The 24329-nt window shown below is 35.7% G+C and overlaps 1 protein-coding gene and 1 long non-coding RNA gene across 4 annotated transcripts; one reads left to right on the forward strand and one right to left on the reverse strand.

Annotated features, from left to right (window-relative positions):
* Positions 1-640: 640 nt before the first annotated feature.
* On the reverse strand, positions 641-7369 carry LOC132101448 (uncharacterized). The gene is made up of 2 exons (XR_009423176.1): positions 6563-7369; positions 641-1103 (listed from the first exon to the last, which is right to left on the reverse strand). It is a non-coding gene; the product is annotated as an uncharacterized LOC132101448 (long non-coding RNA).
* Positions 5841-15960, forward strand: nr2f2 (nuclear receptor subfamily 2, group F, member 2). Of its 3 annotated transcripts, none has more exons than XM_059506413.1 (3): positions 5841-6162; positions 10996-11523; positions 13442-15960. In XM_059506413.1, the coding sequence occupies exons 1-3, from the start codon at positions 6123-6125 to the stop codon at positions 13714-13716; spliced, it is 843 nt and encodes a 280-aa protein (XP_059362396.1). In that variant the 5' UTR covers positions 5841-6122; the 3' UTR covers positions 13717-15960. The 3 variants fall into 3 exon arrangements, with proteins under 3 accessions (XP_059362396.1, XP_059362394.1, XP_059362395.1); XM_059506411.1 differs by lacking the exon at positions 5841-6162 and adding an exon at positions 8724-9974 and having other exon boundaries at positions 10978-11523; XM_059506412.1 differs by lacking the exon at positions 5841-6162 and adding an exon at positions 8729-9974.
* The last annotated feature ends 8369 nt before the right edge of the window (positions 15961-24329 follow it).

A 24329-nucleotide genomic window follows, 5' to 3' on the forward strand; every position in this document is an offset into this window, starting at 1 on the left:
ATGCAAACTTAAAACCTTTACCTACGTCTCAGTAGTCCACATTAGAAAACAAGCTGCTTTCAATTACAGACAGCAAGTACACACTCTGTCTTTCTCATCTCTTTTCTTCTGCTTTGGCTCTTTGATCACTTTTGAAAACATTTATATTCCCTAATAATTTGGGTTTAGTCTAGTGGCCAGTGATTAAATCCAGACTAGTATAGTAAATGCAGAAGAGTATATGTGGAAAATAATATCTTTCTAGAGTTGTTCATAACAGCTAAAGAAATGGAAACTTGAATGGTACATTTTGCAATAAAAATGTCAGTTACAGCTCCATATTAAATGAAGATTTAGAGCTGTACTATAACTAACATTTAGTTATTTTCAAATTCACATTGTTCACAAAAGTTTTATATTTAAAACCGGAATGTTGTAGACTTCATAAGAAAGACATGAGGACAAATCCCTCGTAGCTGAAGACATGCTTTTTACATAATTGCCCATAAAATAGCTATGATGATGGACGGACGGATGGACGTATGGATGGATGGATGGACGGACGGACGGACGGACAGAGGGATAGATAGATAGATAGATAGATAGATAGATAGATAGATAGATAGATAGATAGATATTTAATAATAACAAACAATATGCATAAAGGACCCATGTTTATTTACTTGTGCATTTGGCAGAAATTACTGTACAGTTGATAATAAAACATTTCTATTGTCATCAAGAAAAGATTTTCTTGTCTTGAAATACAGTGCTACTTCTTGTTCAGTTGCATTTTTTTAATCATACATCATAACAGTATATGTGGAATTATGATACGTACATAGCTGACTTCAAGCAATCCGTTGTCAGTTGAGCCAATGATCCTTTTGCCTATAAAAGAATCTATTACAGGTTAGTTGCTCCAGTGGTTCAAAAGCATACATTAAGACCTACCTTCCCTGCTTTGTCGCAAGTTCCTCCTCCCATCATGCATCTGGTGTTGATGTCAACGTCGCCACTCGGCATTCTTCGGTTCCCACAGTGGCCGTGTCCTCTGCCCTCGTCACAGTCCTGCAGAGGTCTGAGACAATGCACAGCCAGTCTGCCAGAACGTCGCATCCTACCTATAGTTTCAGACAGTTGATCATAGTTTAAGTTGTCAATAGCAACAAAATTCTTATTATTTTTCCTGTATTACAGTAAAACACTTATAGCTCACTTTTATTCTTACACCTATATTGTCTGTTATCTTATTTGTTTTTATTTAGGGTATGTGAAGGATATGTAACAAATGAACTATTTTGACTACATGTGAAAATAAAATAAACAATACTAATAACATGCATGCAAGTCTGTATTATTTGCATCAGGATTTTTTTTTTTTAAATACTTGATGTGTTTTTTTGACTTGATGTGAAATGGAAAAAAAAAGTTTACCATTCAGTCTAAGAAGAGATTATTTAAACAAATTAAGCTTTTGCTGTTTAAATTGACACTTTATCCATCATTGGAGAATCGGACTCTGTGATCTATCGTGATTCTGCTGGCTTCTTAGATTGGCCCTTAGGGCACATAGAAATAGCCAGGGAGAGGGTAAACTGCATCAATTGAATGATTCAATCACACAGATACTTGTACACACACTTGCATCAAATTTTTTAAGCAAATTTAATTGCCAATTAAATCATTATTTCATTTTATTTTTGTTTTGTTTTGGGATTTGTGTATGTGTGATTTATTTATTTATTTATTTATTTATTTTTGTAAAATGTAACTATGATATTAATGGTTTTTGGGTTTCCTTTTTTTTTTTTTTTTTTTTTTTTTGTTGCTATTATAAATTACAGCATCCCCTCTGAATCTGTGAGCATTCCATTAATGCCTTAATCTTGATATACAGTCCTTGTTTACAAACTACTATATGTATAGTAGGAACCAACAAAAAGTACGAACTAAATATTTGTTAATGTCACATTTGCTAACTGCAGAATACAAATAGAATATAATCACTGCAAAATCTTCATTCATAATCGTATGCTGCCTGTTCTAATCTGACTGCATATGGCAAACAATTCGCATAATCCCTTTTCACATACTGCGGGTGAATCATATCAGATTAATGACAGAAGTAGTTTTAAATAATTTTTTTGCACCAAAAGTGTATTTGGTTGACTCTTTACCAGTCCAATATGATGCTTTACACTATACCTCCGTTATATCTCTGCTATATCTTTGATTCTGTAGTACAGTTAAATCTGCTACAGCACTTTGTGTAACAGGTCATGAGTATCCCTTCAGTCCTGCTGCAGTCTGGTATTATTGCGACGCTATAAGAAAAGGACATTGAAACACTTCCCACACAGTTACATTTTGAAGTCTAAGCTATATGGGTGTATGCTACTTTCATAACATTTTTTTTTCATGGACTGTGGAAACAATTAGTCTATATTCTTGTTTTAAAGTGTGAAATACATAGCGAGAACTTCTTGTCCTGTGAAGAAGCAGTAAGTCTTCTAAATTCCCAGGGCAATGGTGTTGTTTTAAGACTGAAGGTAATGCTGAACAAATTACACCATATTTGGGCACAGAGCCAGGCTTCTGTAGAGAATAAAACCATAATCCTATTCAATTTGCCCGTAACCGATATGAGATTTTCTTCAATGAGTTGGAAGAATATGTCAAGGGGAGTTTTTTTTAGATCCATTTAAATGACAAACAATAAAAACGGCAGGATTGCGTGAGAAAATACTTCAGAATTTTTCTGTGTTATGTTGGATTAATGTATTGAGAATAATCAGATTTTAAACATACTGAAGTTTCTTTCTTCCTTTTTAGTAGTACAATTACATGTACAGGTGGAACTAAGCAATAAACTATAGTGCCAGCAGGAATAATCTGTATTTGCTTAAGTGAAAGTTTAGACAACATCAACATATTAGAAATATATGTAGTTTATGAAAACCTTCCATGTTATCTGTCATGCACACTTTAGACTGCCAGCAAGTTGATAGGTTAGCTTTTTTCTATTACTGACTTTGTGAGGTTGGTTAAATAAGCTTTCAACTGATGTTGCTTATATAATTAATTAGTTTATATAATTAAAATAAAAAGTTTAATAGCATTACAAATATTTGTGTTGTTTATACTGATATTTAAGATACCAATAGGCTATTAAAATATGATTATAAATTTCAAAGCAATGAATGCATATATGTGCACACGTTTAAAAGTGTGAGCAGTATGAAAATAAATCGATAATGCTCCCTTTACATCTAGTAAAATAAATAAAAACGGCTAATTTGCGGACGCAAATTTATTGCAGTACTGGCCAGGAGAATTGTAATTGCTAATTACTGCGAAATATCAGAAAATGCTTCACCGTGACAACAGATGTGCTAACCACAGCAGCTGACAGGTCTATTACTTGCTCGTTTGGACACGTTTTAAACCACACCGTCTGAACCAGTGGTTTTCAATCCTTCAAATAAGAGAGACAAAATGTGCTGTGCTGTGGCTTCCCAAGACCAAGAATGAAAACCTCAGATCTGATCAACCCAACACAAGCATGCAAATATAAAGCATTCAGCAGCGATAATAATAATAGCCTAATAATAATAATAATAATGATAGTTAAAACTGTATTATTACAATGTTACGTCTTATGTAATATGATCATCTTGAAGCCCAAATACATCAGCCCTTCATTGTATGATGCATCCAATTAGCTACATATATAGTCTAATAACCTAGAATATGTGAAATGCGATTGTACATTCTTGTTACATTTTTCAGTAATAATGTGCTATTAAAAAAAATAAAAATAAAAGATATGTATGTGTTTCTGACTTCTAATTCGCCCTAATCAGTCTCCTCGTGTTGATTAGCCTGGTTAACCTTTGCTCCGTACTGGGTCCGTAAGGGTTAATCAGTGATCCGAGGGTCAGATTCCCTCTATCTCTTGCTTGAAGGATACGGTGAAGGCAGCGATAAGATTAGGGTGAACTTTCCTCTTCCAACCCATCAAAGCGCAATAGACACCTGCACCCAAACCTGCGCTTTTGAGAATTACGGTCATGTCCACGACTTAATATGAGCAAAATAAATGCACTGTGAGTGTTCATAAAAGCTGGAGGGAGTACAGTGAAAAAAACAAAAACAAATATATATATATACCTATTTATTATTTATTTTTATTTGTAGCCTATGTAGTTGATGTTCGATATTAAAAGTGATATATTAGTTAATCAAAGTTTAGCTGTTTCTTTTAAGGTTTAAAGTCTAGTTTTATATGTAGTCTGCTGAAGACTGAGATTTGTTGCGCTTTGGATATCGGGCTTTGCTTATTCAATGTCTATCGATTTATTCACGTATAACTGCTCTTGCAGGAGTCACATCTTACACACTCGTGCCCCAGCGTGCGTACTTTACTTTACAAACAATAATAAAGTGATTTACCCCTTTCTTCCCGTCCCAGCCATGGAAAATCGTTAAAGATCCTGCTATTTGTGTGTGATCAGTAAATATTTAGTGTAGTTCTCGTCCTAATCGATGGAGCTCCCGATGGGGGAGCGCTATTGTGTGTGTGGACGCTTGCTGAGCTCTGTGTGTGAGGACTCTTTCTTGTGAAGTGCGTTTTACAATGATAAATGTACCAGGACGACTTGGCCTGCACTTTACTGATCAACATCAAGTTGCTTGAAAACGGCTTTCGTCCAAAGTTCCTTCAGCACAACCACCGATTACAGGCTATTTTAAGTGCGAAGTGATTCATTTCTACTCGGTTGCTAGAGGCGTTTGCTTTTATTTTGTGATCTTTTAGAGGAGGCACAAATTACCTAATGGATAAAACTTTGTTTTTGAAATTTTAATGAAATATACGTCCTGTATTTAGCTATAGCCTACCTGTTTAAGGAGTCACATTTGAGGCCTTTGTATTAAGACTAGGCTCTCTCTCTCTCTCTCTCTCTCTCTCTCTCTCTCTCTCTCTCTCTCTCTCTCTCTATATATATATATATATATATATATATATATATATATATATATATATATATTCATTATATCTTTACGACTTTATGTTGGAAACGGGATTTTAAAAAAATTGTTTAAAGGATATGAATATAGGCGTTTGTTTGTTTATTTATTTATTTATTTATTCCTTGAATGCCTGTTGAATGGTTGAATATGCATGGCATTCCATTCAGCTCGTTTATATTTATTTGCTACTTAGTCCTGAAACTTGACTCTCCTTATAGCTATAGTTGGGCGCACCAGAACAGACAATGAAATCGCCCTGTGTACACAACTCTTAAAAGGCATTGACTGAATTACTTTACTTCTGCTATAATTGTCTGTTAGGCTATACGGCAATTTGACGTCACCAGTGAATGCAATAGGCTGTAGCTTATAGACGTCTGACGACTGCATGCAGTAGTGCTTCCTGAAGTGCTGTTAGCTTTGTTTTATTCTGAGCAAGCTTAGGCTATCATACTCTTATTGATGGGGTGTTCTTATATCCATTCTTGTACATTTATGATTGTGTCTGTTCATGAACTTAATGACATATTAAAACAATATTTGCACGGTAAAGGTTTATTGCTTCAATTATCCTATCTTAATTCATTAATTCATGAAGTCCTCGCTTTGGACTTAACCATTGAAAAAGCGACAAAGGCATATCACTGTTACTAGTTTGCACATAAACAGACAGGTGTCTCTCCTGACTTCACCCCTCCCTCCCTCCTTCCCCCAGTCACACAGCCCACACAAAGCAGCTGCACTGAGGAGGCTTTTTACCTTCTGTGGAAAAGAAAAAGACGCACAGGAGAATCTTCTGTTCTTTTTTTTCTTTCTTTTTTTTAACAAAAACTAAAAATCTCCATCTTCAAAGTCATCAACACGACTGTCCTTCTATTAGGATATGCACTAAATATGAACATGTGATTTAAGCGTCGCAGAAAAGTTCGACCGATTTTGCTTGTCGGTTTGTCTTTTTTTCCCTCCCTAAAGTTTTAGTAATCATTCAAATAAACAGAGAGCCGCATTTTTGTGTATAAATCCGTCAGTGGATAAGGAAACGTTGGTTCCACTTCCAAACAGAGGGTTAATTCGCACAGAAAGAGAAGACTAAGTATATTTAGGAGACGATGCATCACGGGGAAGACGAATCAACATCATATGCATTTGGTATGTTTGGGCTATAATTATTGAGAATCAAACCTCACTTAGCATGTACATATTATTTGGAATATGTATGTTTAAGTGAACCTTATTATTTTTTTTGTGTTGTGAATCCATTCACAATTTTGATTAAAATTATTTAAAAATGAACATTGTATCCAGCGAACGCTTCCTTTAGCAGAACAATTTGTCCATTCATTATAGCCTACTCATCGCATCATGAACACATTTTTTTCCCTTTCTTTCTTGTTGGTCTCTGTCAATAATTTTGCTGATATTTAAGAAGTGATGTTGTAATTGCATGCATGTCTCTCTGTGCGCCTTTAATAGTCGTATTATTGCTTTTAAAAAGAAAGAAACAAATCAGTGTCTTCACAAGTTAAAGTGTGAAAATATTAACACTTACCTTGATCTTGGGTAAAATCCACTTTTCATCGGCACGCTTATTTACTTCTGCGGCATCGCTGTCGCCTGTCTTGTTCACATACAGGCTTTTGAATGGTCAGAGATGAGGTACGGTGCTCACTTTTGATTGTTTCAATAAGCTGACCAAAATATACCGAAACGCTGCAAAAGCTACTCCCGTGCGTGAACAACACTGTGGAGAAAATGTGTGGAAGAGACCTACAAGCGCATCTCTGCAACGTCCAAATCAATTAGAAGGAAATCTCAAAAGCATTAATCAGATTAAAATAGGCGCATGTTGCTTTGGTGTATGTGAGAGGCGAGCGACCGATGTAGTTTCCATTTAAGATGGCTCTTCCACCTTAAAGAGCGATATCAAGGAGAAATAATCCGAACGCTAGGGGGCGCCCATATACTGTTGTACATCCATTCTTCTGCGTTTTTCCTCTGAGGCAGCATATGCTGTGATTTAGCACTGTACGTTTTTCAGTGGACCCAGCTCCGACAACCCCTGGTGATACAGAAAGTAGACTTCAACAAGCGAGCTTTAAAAAAAAAAGTGCTCTGACTTATAACCCGAGGAGCGAAAAGGGAGACACCTCATTTGACCACCCCGGGGCTTCCAGCGAACATCCATGGCAATAAGCATCAGACTTCTACTTTCTCAATGAGCATCATTCATCTTATGTTTGCATGATTTTTGATTGTTTCGGGGATTTTCAATATTTTTTTCTCTCTTAAATTTTTAAAAAAAAAACAAAACAAAAAAAACACTGGTCCATTCGAGGAATTGTGGAATATTGTATTAACCTCAATGAATAATATAGCCAATCTGTAGCATGCCAAGGCCCTAAAAGCTCAATAACCCTAAAATTATCTTTTGTTATATGAGAACACTGGGAATGCAGTTTATATGTGTGTGTGTGTGTGTGTGTGTGTGTGTATATATATATGTGACTAATATTCATCAATGCGTCAATGCGTCAATGCATCAATGCGAAAGAACATATAGGACACACAACATATATATATGGCTAATATTCATCAATGCATCAATGCGTCAATGCATCAATGCGAAAGAACATATAGGACACACAACAGCAAATGGCAATTGGTGCTGATTTCCTAAGCAAGACAGTAAAATGTGTAGCTAGATAGCGGTATAAACATCAGTGATCATCAGATATCTTTTTTGGCTTTTGAAGATAAAGTCATTCGACTTAAATTTATACGTAATACGCCAATATAATAAGTTTATTTTGACACATTTATTGGATTGGTAGGCTATATAAAATTAGATGCAACGTATTCATGTTCTGCTCAAATTAAACAACTTTAGCCTAATATTCACATATAGTTTGAACACACTCTGACTCTTGTTGATTCATTTTTTTTCTATTTAGTAGTATTTCTTTTTTCATTATTGCTGACAAAGTAGAGTTTCGCATACATCTTTGACATATAATAGTGTAAGTAGGCACCTCGAACTTTACAACAATAGCCTCTCGCGTAAATTGCATGTTGCCTCGTGAACGATCTCCGTTTTAAATGTATTTGTCAGTGCGTTATTGACTTGATAGATGATAGCCAGTTTCATGATTTATAACGAGGCGTTAATGCGGATAAATGGATTAATGAAAGTGACCAAATCATACACGTTGCGGCCAGTCTGTATAAATGTAACAAAAAGGTATGCAATGCCTATAAAACAAATTGGAAAATCCAAAATCTAAATGACAGAAATATCATTATAACGGAGAGTATTTTTGTGGTCATATTATTTAAAAAAAAATTATAACATATATAGTATAGCTATAAATTTGCGTAATATTGATTTTTGAAAAGCCCCGGACGTATGTGACGTTTAAAAGATATGGCAATCATGGATTTTATTTCAAATACAGAAAAAAATAATGAACACATGTAGCATATTGCGATCATTTTTCCATCGAATTGTGTCCTACTCTCTTTAGGACCAAGAGGCTCCTCGGCCCTTTTTCCTGGCTTTGGCAAAGAACCAAGTAGCACAAGTGCCGACTAGCCAATGGGGTTCAGGGGGAGGTCCGTGAGCTCTGACCAGTCAAACACAGTCACTTTCCATATATGGCAACTCATCTCCATGGTAACGTGTGCTAAGTTGCGGCAGTCGTGTCAAAGTTCACTATATAGAGAGCTCAGTGAGCTGATCAGAGAGAAAGCATTCTGCCAGCCCAGCGCCTGCAAATCGCAGTCACTTCCTAACCTCCCCCTTTTTAACATATTTGATCACTTTGATTCTCTGTTCTCTCTCTTATTATTTTTATGCGCACGAAGGAGGTTCTATAGGTTGTGATCTTTTTGTTTTATTATCAGTCCTGCTTGCCGGAGAGTTGACTTCATATTTGACTCGAGCACAGGCTGCAACTGCGCGCGGCTGCAAGCGCTACCTCATCTGAAGAAAAGGAAGAAGCGGCAATATTTTTTGCCAGTTGGTTTTCTTCAAGACTTTACGCTGGAACTTCTCGCGTGTCGCAAGTAGACTGTCTTTGAAAGCTGCGTGTTTGCGCGTCCGATCATCGCTACACACGCGAAGTTCTCTGTCCTGCTCTGTTCATATCTTCTTCCGCCGTGTTTAATTTCCCATTTTTTCCTTGATGGGTTTACTGGATGGATGACTGCAAGTGCCCCTGGACTTGGCCTCTAAGAGCAAGGCTGCTATTCGGCTTGTCTTTGCTTCAGTTTTAGCCACATGCCAGGTAACGCTATTTCAGTCAAGAAATAGACTAGCTACTGTTTGTCGTCGGTGCGCAACTTTGAACGGACATTCAGACTCTAACCCACCGCGCCGATCCTGAATTATTTATCTTACCTTCTTCCTAAGTGATAAAGGCGCCTTGCTGCGTTATTATTTTTTGAAACAAAGCATTCCGAGACCAAAAACGGGGAACAAAAAGTTTTTTAACGTTGACTGATAGAAATGGCAATGGTAGTGTGGAGAGGCTCCCAGGACGATGTGGCCGAGACCCAGGGCACCCTCTCATCGCAAGCCCAAGGAGGACTATCCCTTCCAACCCCTCAACCAGGCCAGCTGGGTCTGACGGCCTCTCAGGTTGCCCCTCCAACCCCTCAGACACCCGTTCAAGGACCCCCGAACAACAACACACAGTCCACCCCGACGAATCAGACGACGAGTCAGTCGGAAAAGCAGCAACCACAGCACATAGAGTGCGTGGTTTGCGGGGACAAATCCAGCGGCAAACACTATGGCCAGTTCACTTGCGAGGGGTGTAAAAGCTTTTTCAAACGGAGCGTACGAAGGAACCTCACTTACACATGCCGTGCCAACAGGAATTGTCCCATTGACCAGCACCATCGCAATCAGTGTCAGTACTGCCGCCTCAAAAAATGCCTCAAAGTTGGCATGAGACGGGAAGGTATTGGGATTTTTGTTGTTTTACTGCTGTCTTTGTCTTTTGTGTTTAGCCTGATTGAACCATGCATGCTACGTCCCCCTGTGTTTTGTCCCCGACTCTTCTCTCTCGGTCTGCCCGACCACAGCACGCGAAGGAACCGCCTATAGCGCTCGAGACTGAGCGTTATCACGGCGCCCGTAATGCTCGAATAAAGAGCACCCTCTCTCAAACGAATATTTCGCATTGTACATGTTCGCAACGTTAAACAGATCACCACTTTTATTCGGCGACGAAAACAGGGGGGTTCTTGTTGATTTTTAATAATATCACTGCAGATATGCCGTGCGGTTATGGCGAGGGAGTATGGAGAGGCAGCGTCAAAATCACACACACACACACACACACACACACACACTAGGCTAGGGTCTCCAGTTCGACCGCAATCTACATTGATCCTCTCCGATATAAAAGTAAATAATAATCACTGTTGCGCTTTTGATAGCATTTATTTAAATAAACGTTCCGCCAGACTCCCAGTTTGCTCGCATGTTCTCAATAGACAGCAGAACTGATTCTGTCGCTAGCTAAATAGGTTAAGGGTTAGCATTCATGTCTTTCTTTGTGCATGTATTCACTGGACTCATGTTGTCTGCTGTGAAACGTTAAAACAAATTATCTGACAAGTACACTTAAATTTAAACATTTGCCAATATCTATTTTTATGTTACGTAAAACATAGGATTTTACTATAATTATTTTCTGTGTAGCCTATGCAGTGCACGTTGCAGAGCATTATTGTGAGCATATCGTTAACCTAGTTTATTTTATTATTGTTATTATTTCACTTAATCATGGAGGCCACTTTACAAGTTTAAAAGTTCTGCACGTTTCATAATAATGGATTGCATTAATACAATTGGTGTAGTTCTCTAAACAATTTGTGTGTTAACAACACACCATTTGAAGTAGAAACAAGGTCATGCTATATTTTGTTGTTGTAGAATTCAAGCATCAATATCTACAGTTTCTCTTTTTACTGCAGCAGTGCAAAGGGGACGGATGCCACCTACACAGCCACACCATGGTCAGTTCGCCTTGACAAATGGGGACCCACTGCACTGCCATTCCTACTTATCCGGATATATCTCTCTACTACTACGAGCGGAGCCCTACCCAACTTCTCGGTATGGCAGTCAATGCATGCAGCCCAACAACATCATGGGCATCGAGAACATTTGTGAACTGGCAGCCAGGATGCTGTTTAGTGCGGTAGAGTGGGCCAGGAATATTCCCTTCTTCCCAGACCTCCAAATTACCGACCAGGTTGCCCTTTTGAGGTTGACCTGGAGTGAGTTGTTTGTGCTCAACGCTGCTCAATGCTCCATGCCCCTCCATGTGGCTCCACTTCTGGCGGCGGCTGGGCTCCATGCCTCCCCCATGTCTGCGGACAGAGTGGTCGCCTTTATGGACCACATTAGGATCTTCCAAGAACAAGTAGAAAAGCTCAAAGCTTTGCACGTTGACTCTGCTGAATACAGCTGTTTAAAGGCCATCGTTTTATTCACTTCAGGTAAGTTTTTATTTTCATAACATCTAGTTTATATTTCAGTGTGTTTGTAAAGTAAAGAAACGTGGATTATTTGAATAAAATCTAGAAAACGGTATGAGTGCTAATTTTAGCATATTTATCTGTAAACGTTATTAAAACACACGCTTCGTAACAGCCACCCAAGTGCTCTCCAATAATAATTTAAATGAATAAGTAAACTTAGGAAAATTACTTCTTCTAACTAATATTTTTTTAAGTCTTCGACGTGTCGTCAGTAATATAATAGCCTACAGCAATTATATTTAACGCTTAGGAATTTATTTTAACACTTAAGCTCCTTTAAAAATTAAGTGGTGATGCAATTATTATTTTGTGAAAGCCAGCAATAAATAAAAACTATAATTTATACGCATTCATAATAATGGAAAGATAAGTTTCCCTATAGTGCCTATAAGCTATAGTCATTTTTTATGTAGGCTATATAATAATAATAATAATGTAAATTCAAATAATGTGAGAAAATTATCACTATCGACTAACAAACTCTAAACTGTATAGTTTTATTCATATCCGTTGTAGTTTCACAATCCATAAATATAATACGATCTTGAAGGGCAATTCATTATTTGTATTTATTTGCAATGACAGATATTAAGGATGTCATGCTGGAAGGGAGGGGGTGAGGCTGAAAGGGAAGAAAGGCCTAATGCTCCGTTTACACACATCACAGCCCAGCTTTATACTGGAGCCGATAGTTTAAATTGATAAATATTTTCACATTGCGATAAACACTAGTGGCTAGTTTTGTTTAATTGTTCTTTATTGTGGCGGGCGACAAGGCATTTTGTGCGTTGTTAAAAGCTCACAGTTCTTCCTTGTTTTGTTAGGAGGATCTAGAGATCCAAGACACATTCTGGACTCGTTCCAGAACTGGGTCATGACCCTGACTTCCTTTCTTTATTTGTGTATCACAGAGCTAAAGCGAAAAAGTTTTACAGATTTAAAACTTCATGGCGAATATATTCTCTTGGTGTATGACTGGAAAAGCCTACCAGTTGCACAATAAAGATTGCCCCAGAATGCAAATATTCAGTATTGCTTACTTTACAGATAATGCTTCCTATACAACAATAACATTCAAATTAATCAAAACTCTAAAGAAGACACATTAATGGAACGGTTGTTAACATTACTCCTTTAGAAGTTCATGTCATGTAGGGCAGCATTTTGCGATCACCTTATTGATTTAAAATCTTATACCACCTCTTGTGAATATTTTGCACTTCGAGTATGCTGTCGATATTTAAAAAACGGCTTTCAATATGGTTTAAGAGTTTAGGATTAAAGGGTCTGTTGGTTCTATAAATGTTTTAAAAATAATAATAATAATAATAATAATAATAATAATAATAATAATAATAATAATAATAATAATAATGATAATAATAATAATAACACCGATACAGTATAGTACGCTTGAATATTATCTTTGTATATATATATTGTCCTTCTGTTTATCTTTTTGCCATAATAGTATGACACACATGCTGCTAAATTCTCCTTTTTATGGGGATAACTTGGGTAACAATTCAAAATGTTTAGAACAACACATACGCTTGAATGTTAACGCAATTACCTCTTTTATAAAATACGTACCAGCAGAACTGCAGCGTAGAAACGATTTATGTATCGCCTATGCATTTGAACGTAATAGCTAAAGTTAACTCGTATGGCGCAGAAGATGTTTTGTGCATTGCGTTAGTTAGGCTACATGCTATAGGATATTGTGATGTACAATGTGTATATAGCCTACTGACGTGATAGCAATGTGCATTGACATAGTATGTGTTACTGTAGTGTGCTTTGTTGTTTTGTAAATTGATTGTCCAGGTGTAGAGCTGATGTAATAAACATTTGATTATCTCTCCATTCCTTTTAGATGCATGTGGCCTGTCAGATGTGGCCCATGTGGAAAGTTTGCAAGAGAAGTCCCAGTGCGCTCTGGAGGAGTACGTTCGGAGCCAGTATCCCAACCAGCCAACTCGATTTGGGAAGTTATTACTGCGCTTGCCCTCTCTCCGTACAGTCTCGTCTTCGGTCATAGAGCAATTATTTTTCGTCCGATTGGTAGGTAAAACCCCAATTGAAACCCTCATCAGGGATATGTTGCTGTCGGGGAGCAGTTTTAACTGGCCTTACATGTCGATTCAGTAGGCAGAAGGAATGATCAAAGGGGCTGTGACTACAATAGTTAGCGCTTCTTTTGTAGAAGGAAACGGCTGTTACACGAGTTTACTTTCACGAAGAAAGACTTTCATACAATGACTGTGAATTTTAAAATTGAGACATTCAGTGAAGCCTCGAAATCCAGAGATTGCTCCCAGTGTCATTCTGAACAGTTTGTTTTAATGTTTTTTGTTTGTTAATTTTTTTATGTAATTAATGCAAGAACGAAGAAATAAATAACCCTCTAAAATTAATACAAAAGGGAAAAACGCAAGAGAAAAATAATTTAAGGATTTTCATAATCGTTTCTGGGACAGCAAAACTATAAAGTGCATTTAAGCGACAATTTGGAAAGATTAAGAAGAAAAGAAAAAAAGTTATTATATTTTTTTTCCCAAATTGTTTATTGTCCTGTATCCATGTATCTATAGCTGTTTTTGTAATTTTTGTTCCTCCTTTCTGGTTCCAAACCGGCCTATATGTGATGCTGTAGTATGCAGTTGTTGTTGTTGTTTTTATTTTATTTTTTATATATATAACCATGACTTCTTCTAAAACAGTTCAGTAATGTAAAGACGTTCTTCGAGAATTCGAGAATTAAAACTAAATCCACAGCAATATAGGCTATGCTTAATGCTGCAAGCGCACTTACTCCATTGATGTCCCTTAATGAACAAGAGAATGGGTTATTTTCTTGATCAACTCAAATTTACATACACAAAATACCAGAGCACTAGTAACGTTCCAGTGTCGTACACTATTCTTTTAACTGATATAGACACCATAAATCATCATCCTCCAAAATGGATGCAGGAGCAATACTCCACTCTGCAAAAACTATCAGCCACAAAAGTATTTGCAAAATCTCCTTGTATTTGGTTGAGAGTTACGACCTGCCTCCATTTTTTTTTAAATATATATATATTTGGGTTCGGGAATGGTCGTCAGGTTGTAATGCAAATAGTAGAACAACGTGTTTGATTTTACAGTTAAGGAGACCCCCACTTAATATTTTCAGATGTATTACCGGAACCCACCTTAAGTTGCGCCCATGCGAATTCTCGCTCAAGTGTTTTGCCACAGTAAACTGTATTTTGAACGTGGGGGAAATGATGGGTCATCATTCTTTTAATGATAAAGCAGCAGTATTAATAAGACGTCCCTATAAATGTCCCTCAACACTTAAAGCATTAAAGTGCCTGTACAGCGCAAATGTGTTATTAACGGTTACTGAAGTCTATACACAATGGGGAACACGCTTAGAATTTACAAAGTAAGTCTTATAATTGTTCATTTCACTTGAGGGAAAAAAATACAAGTAGAGGCAGTATTCTTGTAAATATAGGTCAATTCATTTCAAGGACTTTTCCTTTATACAACGTATATGTGATTAAGAATAAAACTGTGGTTGCCAATTTTTTTTTTTCGGTAATACAAATGTCTTCAAATGAGTGACAGACTTAGCTAGTAGCACTGAAAGTTCTGTTTGTAATGTACATACATATTAAGACAAATGTTTTTTTTTTCTTCCTTTCTTTTTCATGTATTTAGACTGTGAATGCATGGCCACAGGTCGCTAACCTATTTTACCTTTGATATATATATATATAAATGTAAATGTTTTTGACTGTATAGATATAATCTGTGCATTCAGTACACTAGCCCTTGTATTTAAAAAAGACAAAAAAAAAAATGGGGGAAAAAATGTTCGACGATAGGTTGACACTTAACAGGGTGAGCTTGTTTGGAAAGGGGTGGCTATTTTGACTTGGTGTTCTGCTCCTTTTCGGTCTGTAACAGATGCCTTGTGTGTGTATGTGTGAAAGCTTGCAATTTCGTCCTTGTTTTGAGGCTTTTTTTCACCACACAAGACACCATGTTGTGATTGGATAAAAAGGGATCATATTGTGTAGTTGATTGAACAGTTATTTCTGGCTGTTCTCTGCCACATATGGACCAGTGAATGATACATGATTGTAATTATGAACAGTTTAAACTGACCCATGTTTTTATATAAATATATAAAATATATTACTGCAGGGTATTGATAACGTATAGATACTTTTTTATTATTATTGATTATTATTAATTGCAAGTGATATACGTGAGTGTGTGTGGAAGTTTATAGTTGAAAACAATTCTTGTTTGTTTGTGTTAGCTTATTGTAAACAAGCATTCTGCTGTAAATTTGTTCTTGGTATTAAATTATAATTTATGAATTTGAAATCAAAAGGCTTTCCATGTTGTGTTATTCATTAGCAGACAAATCTGCCTCTTCTATCGAACAGTAAACTCATGCTCTGTCTCAAACTGCTGAAGGTTGGGTTTAGGTATGTGTGTATGAGAGAGAGAGAGAGAGAGAGAGAGAGAGAGAGAGAGAGAGAGAGTGTTTGGGGTGCGAGGGTGTCTCCGGGGTTTGGCATGGGAAAAATGTCTAAATTTGGTTATGTAAATACACGTGCGAAGTGAATTTTTTTTTTTTGAATCGCCCTCTAACAATGTACTTTTTACACATTAATATTAATCCGTCTTTGATAAAACAATAAGTAAACATTTAGTATCATGTCATTCCTACTTACCAGGTATAGCCTAGATTCTGTGTATATGCGCAGAAGTTCTTGCTCATTTCCTTGTTGGGTATCACGTTCCATTTAAATACATAAAATCTTCTCAGAGCAGGTAGGCTACTGACACGTCGGAACTAAAGTCGCATGAAATGCAACATTGGACGTTCAATACATGTCAAATGAAATGCCATCTTGTTGTAAACGTGACAAATGACAAAATGCAGGCCCACTGTTTGTTCTACCTCGAAAGCAGTATTTTATATGTCATATTTGGGGCTATCTGTTAGAGGACACCAAGCGTGTGAAGCTATCCTGTAAACTGCGCCTTCAACTTGGTGTCCTATTAGTTGAGACAATATGGCGTCTTGCAATTCAACGCAAGCTACGGCTCCCCGGAGCAAAGCGGTGTCTTGTAATAGAAACCATATTGTTAGGAGAAAAGGCCCCCTCAATCGACACCGAAGGCCCAAAAAAAAAAAAAAAAAAAAAAAAAAAAACCTTCACACAGAAACCGTGTTAAAGTTTTTGTCAGGAGTCCAAGAGTCCTAAAATGAAAATATATGCTTGATATTTCCATTGTCAAAGTAATTAAAAACTTACTTTCCCATTTACGTAGGGTTATGTAGTCCAATTTAACAAGACCACTGCTAGCTCGTTAGTTTCTCTCTAAAATACAGTAGATTTCCAGATCTCCTTTTACAAATTCTACTTGGGTATAGCTTTGAGGGAAAAAAAATTGTAACATCCTGACACCAAATATAGCATTGCTATACTTTATTGTTATGATATTTGACAAGGCACACTGAGATTAAGTAGCCTAACTTATGATGGCTGAGGGAAAATGGGACGAACAATAATGGCTATCAGACCACTACCACCATTGCTCGGTTTTGTTCAACTGCATATAATAACCACAGCAACAACAACAATAATAATACTTATAATTATAAACAGTATAGTGCATATTAAATTATATAAATCTAAATAACCTTTATATTAAATAAACATATCTTTAAAGATGATCGGAAATGATTGATGGATGTTTATTATTGTTTTAAACGTGGTCCAGGATGTGTGTTTGATGAGAGCGCTAATGCATGTAGCAGATGAAGGCTTGTAATTATGACACAGTGATGAGACCTATTAACTACTCGAGATACTATTAGTAGTTGCTTAATGATTGAATTGGCATTGCATGCTTAAGTATATATATATATATATATATATATATATATATATATATATATATATATATATATATATATATATATATATATATATATATATATATATAATTCCAGTGTAAGTCTTTGCAACGAATTCCATCGTACACAGACATGGACAAGAGATCTTAAGTTGTATGGTAGCATATTTTTGTCAAAGATGAGTTGCTTCGCTTTAAATACACGTTTTGCTTTGATAGGCTTACCAGAGCAGGTTAGTAGTAATTTGGATCATGGCTTCACAGACTTGATTTTAGTTGACAGAGCGTGTGTTGAGGCTGAACTCTATAATTTGCACTTCTGTTCTTTTATTAGCGTCGGACAACGAACTAATGAGGTCTCCCTCAGTACAATGTCACTTTTATTTATTTCTTCGTGGAAAAAGTACTATGGGATATGGCTGGCCAGCCGAGCCAACAACAAATTATTTCTAACTGCTTCTTCGTTGATTAACTATATATCTACAGCAGACGTTTTAAACTCGTGTAAAGCACGTCGATATTCTTGCAGGTGCGAGGGCTTTGTTTCATAAAGGCATTATTATGTGATGATATAGGTTCGGCAAAAGTGCCTCAAAAATCGTCACCTACTGTAAATGTGAGGTGTTGGCGGTCGCGAAGGGTTGAATTGCTCAGGTTACCGCCATCCAGCATAATTGCTGATGTTCCTAAAATAATTTAATGTAGGCCAAATTTTAAAAGTTAGCACATAATTATCTAGCCTATACTGTCGCAAATAAAAAAAATGTTTGGTTCCGAGGTTTTCAACCTAATTTCAATAACAGGTGAATGATGACCTGGCCTAGCCTTACTATGTCTTCAAGCTAAGTGAATGTGGTTTTGTCGATCGGTTATACATATAGAGTCCTTAGCAAAAGTCATCATAGCTTTGAGATAGGCTATCATATGCTCGCTTGTGTTGTTCGTATGATGAGCTCGACGAAGGAAGAGCCAGCAATTGGTTTCCATAGCGACCTCCAAAGAGCAGCGATAATAAGCGAAGACCCCCACTCCCTTAGAAAGACAATTAAACGTCTGTGTTGTTCCTTCACGTCACTCGAGTATCAACATATTTCTGTTTTATTATATTTATTGCCCCTCGTAAGATTTGCTGAATATAGAGGGGACCTGTCCATAATTCCAACCCTCAGATTTATATCAGGTTATAAATGAAAGAAAACTCTCGTCACGACCTTAGTGTTTTGGCTTTTCAAATAATGAGGTAGGCTACTCTGAATAACTTTTGTCTGACGTCATCTATATATTTGCTGCAAATTGCGTGGAATGAACCAATTAAACAACAGTTTAATGTGGCCTAGTCTAGCACATAAGCGATTTTCTTTGCTTTTTACAACAGTTTTAAGTAAATGCGTGTATTTTCGATTACAATCATATTAATAGCCATCATATATTTTCTACAAAACCGCCAAATGCATGACTGGGTTAGTATGCCTATTAAAAGTACTAATAATAAAAATACTAATATATATATATATATATATATATATATATATATATATATATATATATATATATATATATATATATATATAATAGCCATATCTCAAAGCTATGATGACCATGAATATACAGTTCTAAACTGGAGTCATAAAATTACTCGTATTGGATACCCAAAACATAACATGCTTTATTGCGAAGTATGTGCATTTTTGCCCGTCCGTCTGTCTTTGTTATTTTGAATAAAGTGCTTTAAAATAGACTTGCTGCTCTCGGCTCGGTGGCTTCCTCTCTCTAAATGTTAGAAAATTGTGCCATCTACCCGCTATTCACAGAACTGTCACTTCCAGGACCTCCCGAGACCTTGAGCCAACTTTAACACAAAAGGAGAGACTGAGGGGGTTGGTGAGCTGCTTCGAAGTGTAGTCTGTTCAGCCTGGGCTAAAACAAGCATTAAATCAATAACATTAAAGTCTTTAAGCTTGATATATTATTTTGGAATAACTTACAGCGTACTAAAGGGGATGGATTGCATCACTGCAGAGTATGGTGTATAAATCATTGGACATCCCATCCCCTGTTATATATATATATTTTTAAAACATTTTCCCCGAAACATTTTCGGTTGCTTCATTCATACAATAATGTGTCAAATCCTTGAGGGTAAAGAATGAATGTTCGGCTATTTTTATTATTTCTTAATCAGATTACATAATCTATGAACTAACGCAGAAGACAGTAAAATTATAAAACGCAATAAACACAATTATTGTCCGTGTAATAATTGTTATTTATGGTGTTTTTAATAATATATCCGTTTTGTCACACATACGTCTTTCTGTAATGAAACATGACAAAGTCTGGTGAAGTTGTTCTCTTCCACCGATTTGTTAGGAGCAAAGGAGCAGGTCACATCTTCACATCTTTAGTGCAGTTTCAAATGGACGGGTTAATTCTTGTTTCATTCATTAGCATTCCCAGTGCACGGTTTCCTCTTAGACATCTGTCTAGTATAGCTACCACAGGTCTTTACAATAACTTCCATTCACTGTTTCTTGAGAAAAACACACATCCTGAGCTTTCTACATGTTGGTTACTTTCTTGCGCTAAATATTCGGTAGGTTTTTAGACGATCAGTGAGTATTAACCTCTTTTCGTCTCTGTTTAAGCTGCTTCAAGTTAAGAACTGGGGTAAGTGAAATAGACCTATTCACCCGAAAGGGGGAACACAGATAGGTTAACATTATAAAGAAAAAAGTGACAATTGCACCAATGCACATAGTATTTATGTTACAAAGGGGCACGCTGCTTACAATTTACTAGGCTTAATATTTTTTAATGTTGCACCGTCTTTGTGTTGACAAGGTAGTGTCATTTTCTGATAGGCTACTCGGTAACTTGACTGTAACATCCTGAACCAAATGTTTTATATTTTTTCTAAAGCCCCCATATGTAGCATAGCTTCAAGTCGATAACATCCTGTTTATTTTCCTACTGAGAGATGTCTGATTTTAAAGACTTAGACATATAAGGGTAAAGAGGAAAACATTAGCGACACAACGTCAACAAAATTTGATACCTGTGTAAAGCGGCCCTCTACCGAGTGCACACGGTGTGTGTGCCGCTGGAGTTAAACGCTGGTCTGAGTCAGTGAACTCACTTTACTGCGCGTGAGAGACGAACCAATGGGAGAAGAGAGAGAGAGAGCCCTGAAGCTCAAAACTAAAGACAGTCATAGTAGCATTATATAAACTAATATGCACTACTGTGATTTTGACTTGAAAAAGGGGGACTAGAGAATACAAATCTGTTTTTTACCGCGGTTAGAAAATAATTAATAGGCTAATGCGTTAGGAAAGGAAATTACTTTTTACAACGCTAGAACTGCATTTCGTAGACTATGTTTATATGTAAAACCAAATGTAAAATCTAATTTGATGATAAATGCACGCTTTTGTGGAGAGTTCGAGGTCCTCCGTTTTTTTAGGATGTAGGGTCAGTTTAAAATAATGTAAAATAACATTTTTTCATTGTCCATTTGCTATAGTTAAAAAGTAGTCTTATTGATAACATCAAGGATGTAAATTTTTCAGAGTGTTCAGAACCATACTGAGGACAAATGTGTGTGTGTGTGTGTGTGTGTGTGTGTGTGTATATGTGTGTATATGTATGTATGTATGTATGTGTGTGTGTGTGTGTGTGTGTGTGTGTTTAACTAGCCTACTGCTTCTATTGCTGTTGCTATATTATAATATTTTTATTATTATTATTATTATTATTGGTGGTGGTGTTAACTGATGTCGTCATTGAGAAAATTATTTTCATCATTGATTTTCTTCAGTGTTTTTCGTCACCTTTATTTTGGAATATTTGGATGTTAAGCGTCTCAATATTATTAACCCCCTGAGCATGTGAATAACAAGTGTAAATTCTTGTAGCCTGTAATATGTAAAGGTGTTTACACCTCTTGAACAGACTCCGGTTTAAGAAACGAATGCAAGGTTTCCTCTAGTTTCTGACAACTATGAAAGGTGCTCCTTAAAAAATGGTCGAGATCAAAAGCGTCTGTGATCAAACAAAGAAACATGGAATCATAAACCGTGCTAGTAACGTTACCTATATTACAGTGAATGATTGATTAATTAAAAAATCATTGCATGTTTTATTGCTTCTTTTAGAGAATCATTAAATTGTGTTATTTAAACACACGTAACACATAAACGGGATTATATGCAACACTCCTCTCACATGCACGTGCTTTATTAGGTTAGATCACTGTAACTCAACCGTCAAAAAAAGAAAAAAAAAAAGGGTTTCAACGAGACGAAAATATCAAATCCTCTCAACACAGCAGTATAAAAAGGCACCGAGCGACGAAGGCCTTGATATCTTTGTCCTCGACCGCTGACTGCTATTCTTTCTTCTCCATCTATCCGTAAAGAGCCATTCCTCTCTTTGAGAAGTACATTTTGAAAATCAAATGCACTGAAAAGTTGCTTATTGTCACAAATTATTTTCAAACACGACTTACAAACACGTATTTTGCTAAGATTTTAATATAGTCGTTTATTACTCAGGTTGTGAAATCTCATTTTCTATTAATTAGTGGATCAAACAAATGTACAGTCAGATTTGTAAAAAAAAAAAAAGAAAAAAAATATACATCAAAAATATAATATAATAAACACGTTTAAGTTAATAACTTAGTTTCTATAGTGTATATGTAATCCTTAAAACATAACATAATTTTCAAACAGGAGAAACGGGAGATTTTCCCCATAACCATCTCTAATTTTGTGCGGCAGCATCAGTTTGAGATGTACACCTAAACATCTGAACACTGAGTGCACAGTGATAGCCTACTTAGAAAGACAGACCCCGACTCCAGCGCCATTGCTTTCATGATAGCGGGCGATGTCAGTTCTGGAGACACATGCTCCCTGTTTCTTTTTTTCAAGATCATTAGCGGCCCCCTCCAGCTCCAATCCTTGCATGGATTGAACAATAAGACACGGGTGCATTAAATTCTCAAGCACTACTGCCAGTCATGCTGAGAGAGGTAAGCATGTTGTCGACTTCAGTATGGAGATGCTTTAAGATAGAAAATACAGCTCACTAGTGCAGGGAAAATATAGAGTTGTTTGTACATAAGACAAAAATAAAGCACTAACATCTATTAATATGTATTTATTTAGAGAGCAAAACAGGAATTTCATACATTTTTGTTTGAACTGGGTTTCATTTTGATGTGTGCATCAAAATCACAAGCAACAGACATCTCCCAGTTATTCAGACATGTTTTTTTTTCCTGAGGCTGCTGTTTTAGGTTTGAAAGCAAGATGGCGCTATTTTGTTTATCTGTCAAAAGAGAGGTCCCTTTACTACACGCTGGTTTTGTCACTCATGACGAAATTATCAAACATAGTCTTTTCCATTGGTTATTGTTGATATATTACACATTTATTAAAATGTATAAAATATCAAGAAATTATCTTTTTTTCAAGATTCTATTTGTCCTTTTTTTCTGTTTGTGCTACGTATTACATTTGAGTTTGAAAACCAACCGTGTAAGCTAATTTAAAAAGTATTTTAAAGATATTTTGTAATTCGTTATCTGTAATTTATCAATTCATTTATTTCAGCTATTAAAATGTGCTTTAAAAATGTGATACTGTAAACATAGCAATGGCTTTTACACACACCGTCTTAATGATTGCTTTGCTTTCCTTTCCAGTTCATGTACATTTATTTGTTTATATATTTATAGCAAATGCTGTTTATATATATATATATATATATATATATATATATATATATATATATATATATATATATATATATATATATATATATATATATATATATATATATATATATATATATATATATATATATATATATATATATATTTTATTTTTTTATTTTTTTTTTTTGCTGATGACTTTATTTTGTCCATGCTTTTGTCACATGTGTTTGTACACTCGGATAACTTGATGTTTAATGTTGCATTTCTGCTTATCTTTTTGTTTTTGTCCAAGAAGCGTTTTGTGAGATAATTGACATTAATTGTGAAATTTAGGAGAATGAATGCATGTCGTTTATTATAGTGATATAATAAAGAGTATCGCTTGACAATTGGATGACTCGTATTTTATTGGGAATCTGGTAAAACGTTTTGTATGGTAAAAAGAAATCTCACACTGTATCTAGATAATTAAAAACAACAGCAGCAGTTTAGAAATAAAGAACTGTAACGTTTTAATACTTTATAAATGTTGAAAACTTTATAAATGTACTGTTTATACCCAATAATAAAACCCTGTTATAATAAATGTATTATTATTATTATTATTATTATTAAGTTAAAAAAATGTGAGGATTTAACACTCAAAATTAGTAGGCCTATATTGTATTTTCTTCTGTCTTTTCCTTTGACTACAGCCTACAATAATTCAGTAATTTAAATCTCAATTACAGTATAATAGAATTTCAGTATATATTTACTGAAATTAACTAAAAAGCTAAACGTAATTACGCCAGGCGTCCATGCAGTTTTAGGAACTGAAAAAAGCAGATTTCTAAACATGATTGACCTCCTTGATCGACCCACTGAACTCGTTTTTTCTCGTAGCTGTTCTATTGTCAACTTCATGTTCACTGACAACTCTTACAAAATTGTGTAAAAAAAAAGAATAAAAAAGGTAAAATTCTAAAATAAAAATGACACTGATTAGACATATTTTTTAATAACAATTGATAAATATTGTCATTTATGTTTCTGAAATTGATCGATTATTATCATCATTATTATTAATTAGTGTAACTTTGACATTTCTACAATCTGCCTTTCATTA

Source organism: Carassius carassius, chromosome 23, assembly GCF_963082965.1.
Source record: "Carassius carassius chromosome 23, fCarCar2.1, whole genome shotgun sequence".
Lineage (NCBI taxonomy): Eukaryota > Metazoa > Chordata > Actinopteri > Cypriniformes > Cyprinidae > Carassius > Carassius carassius.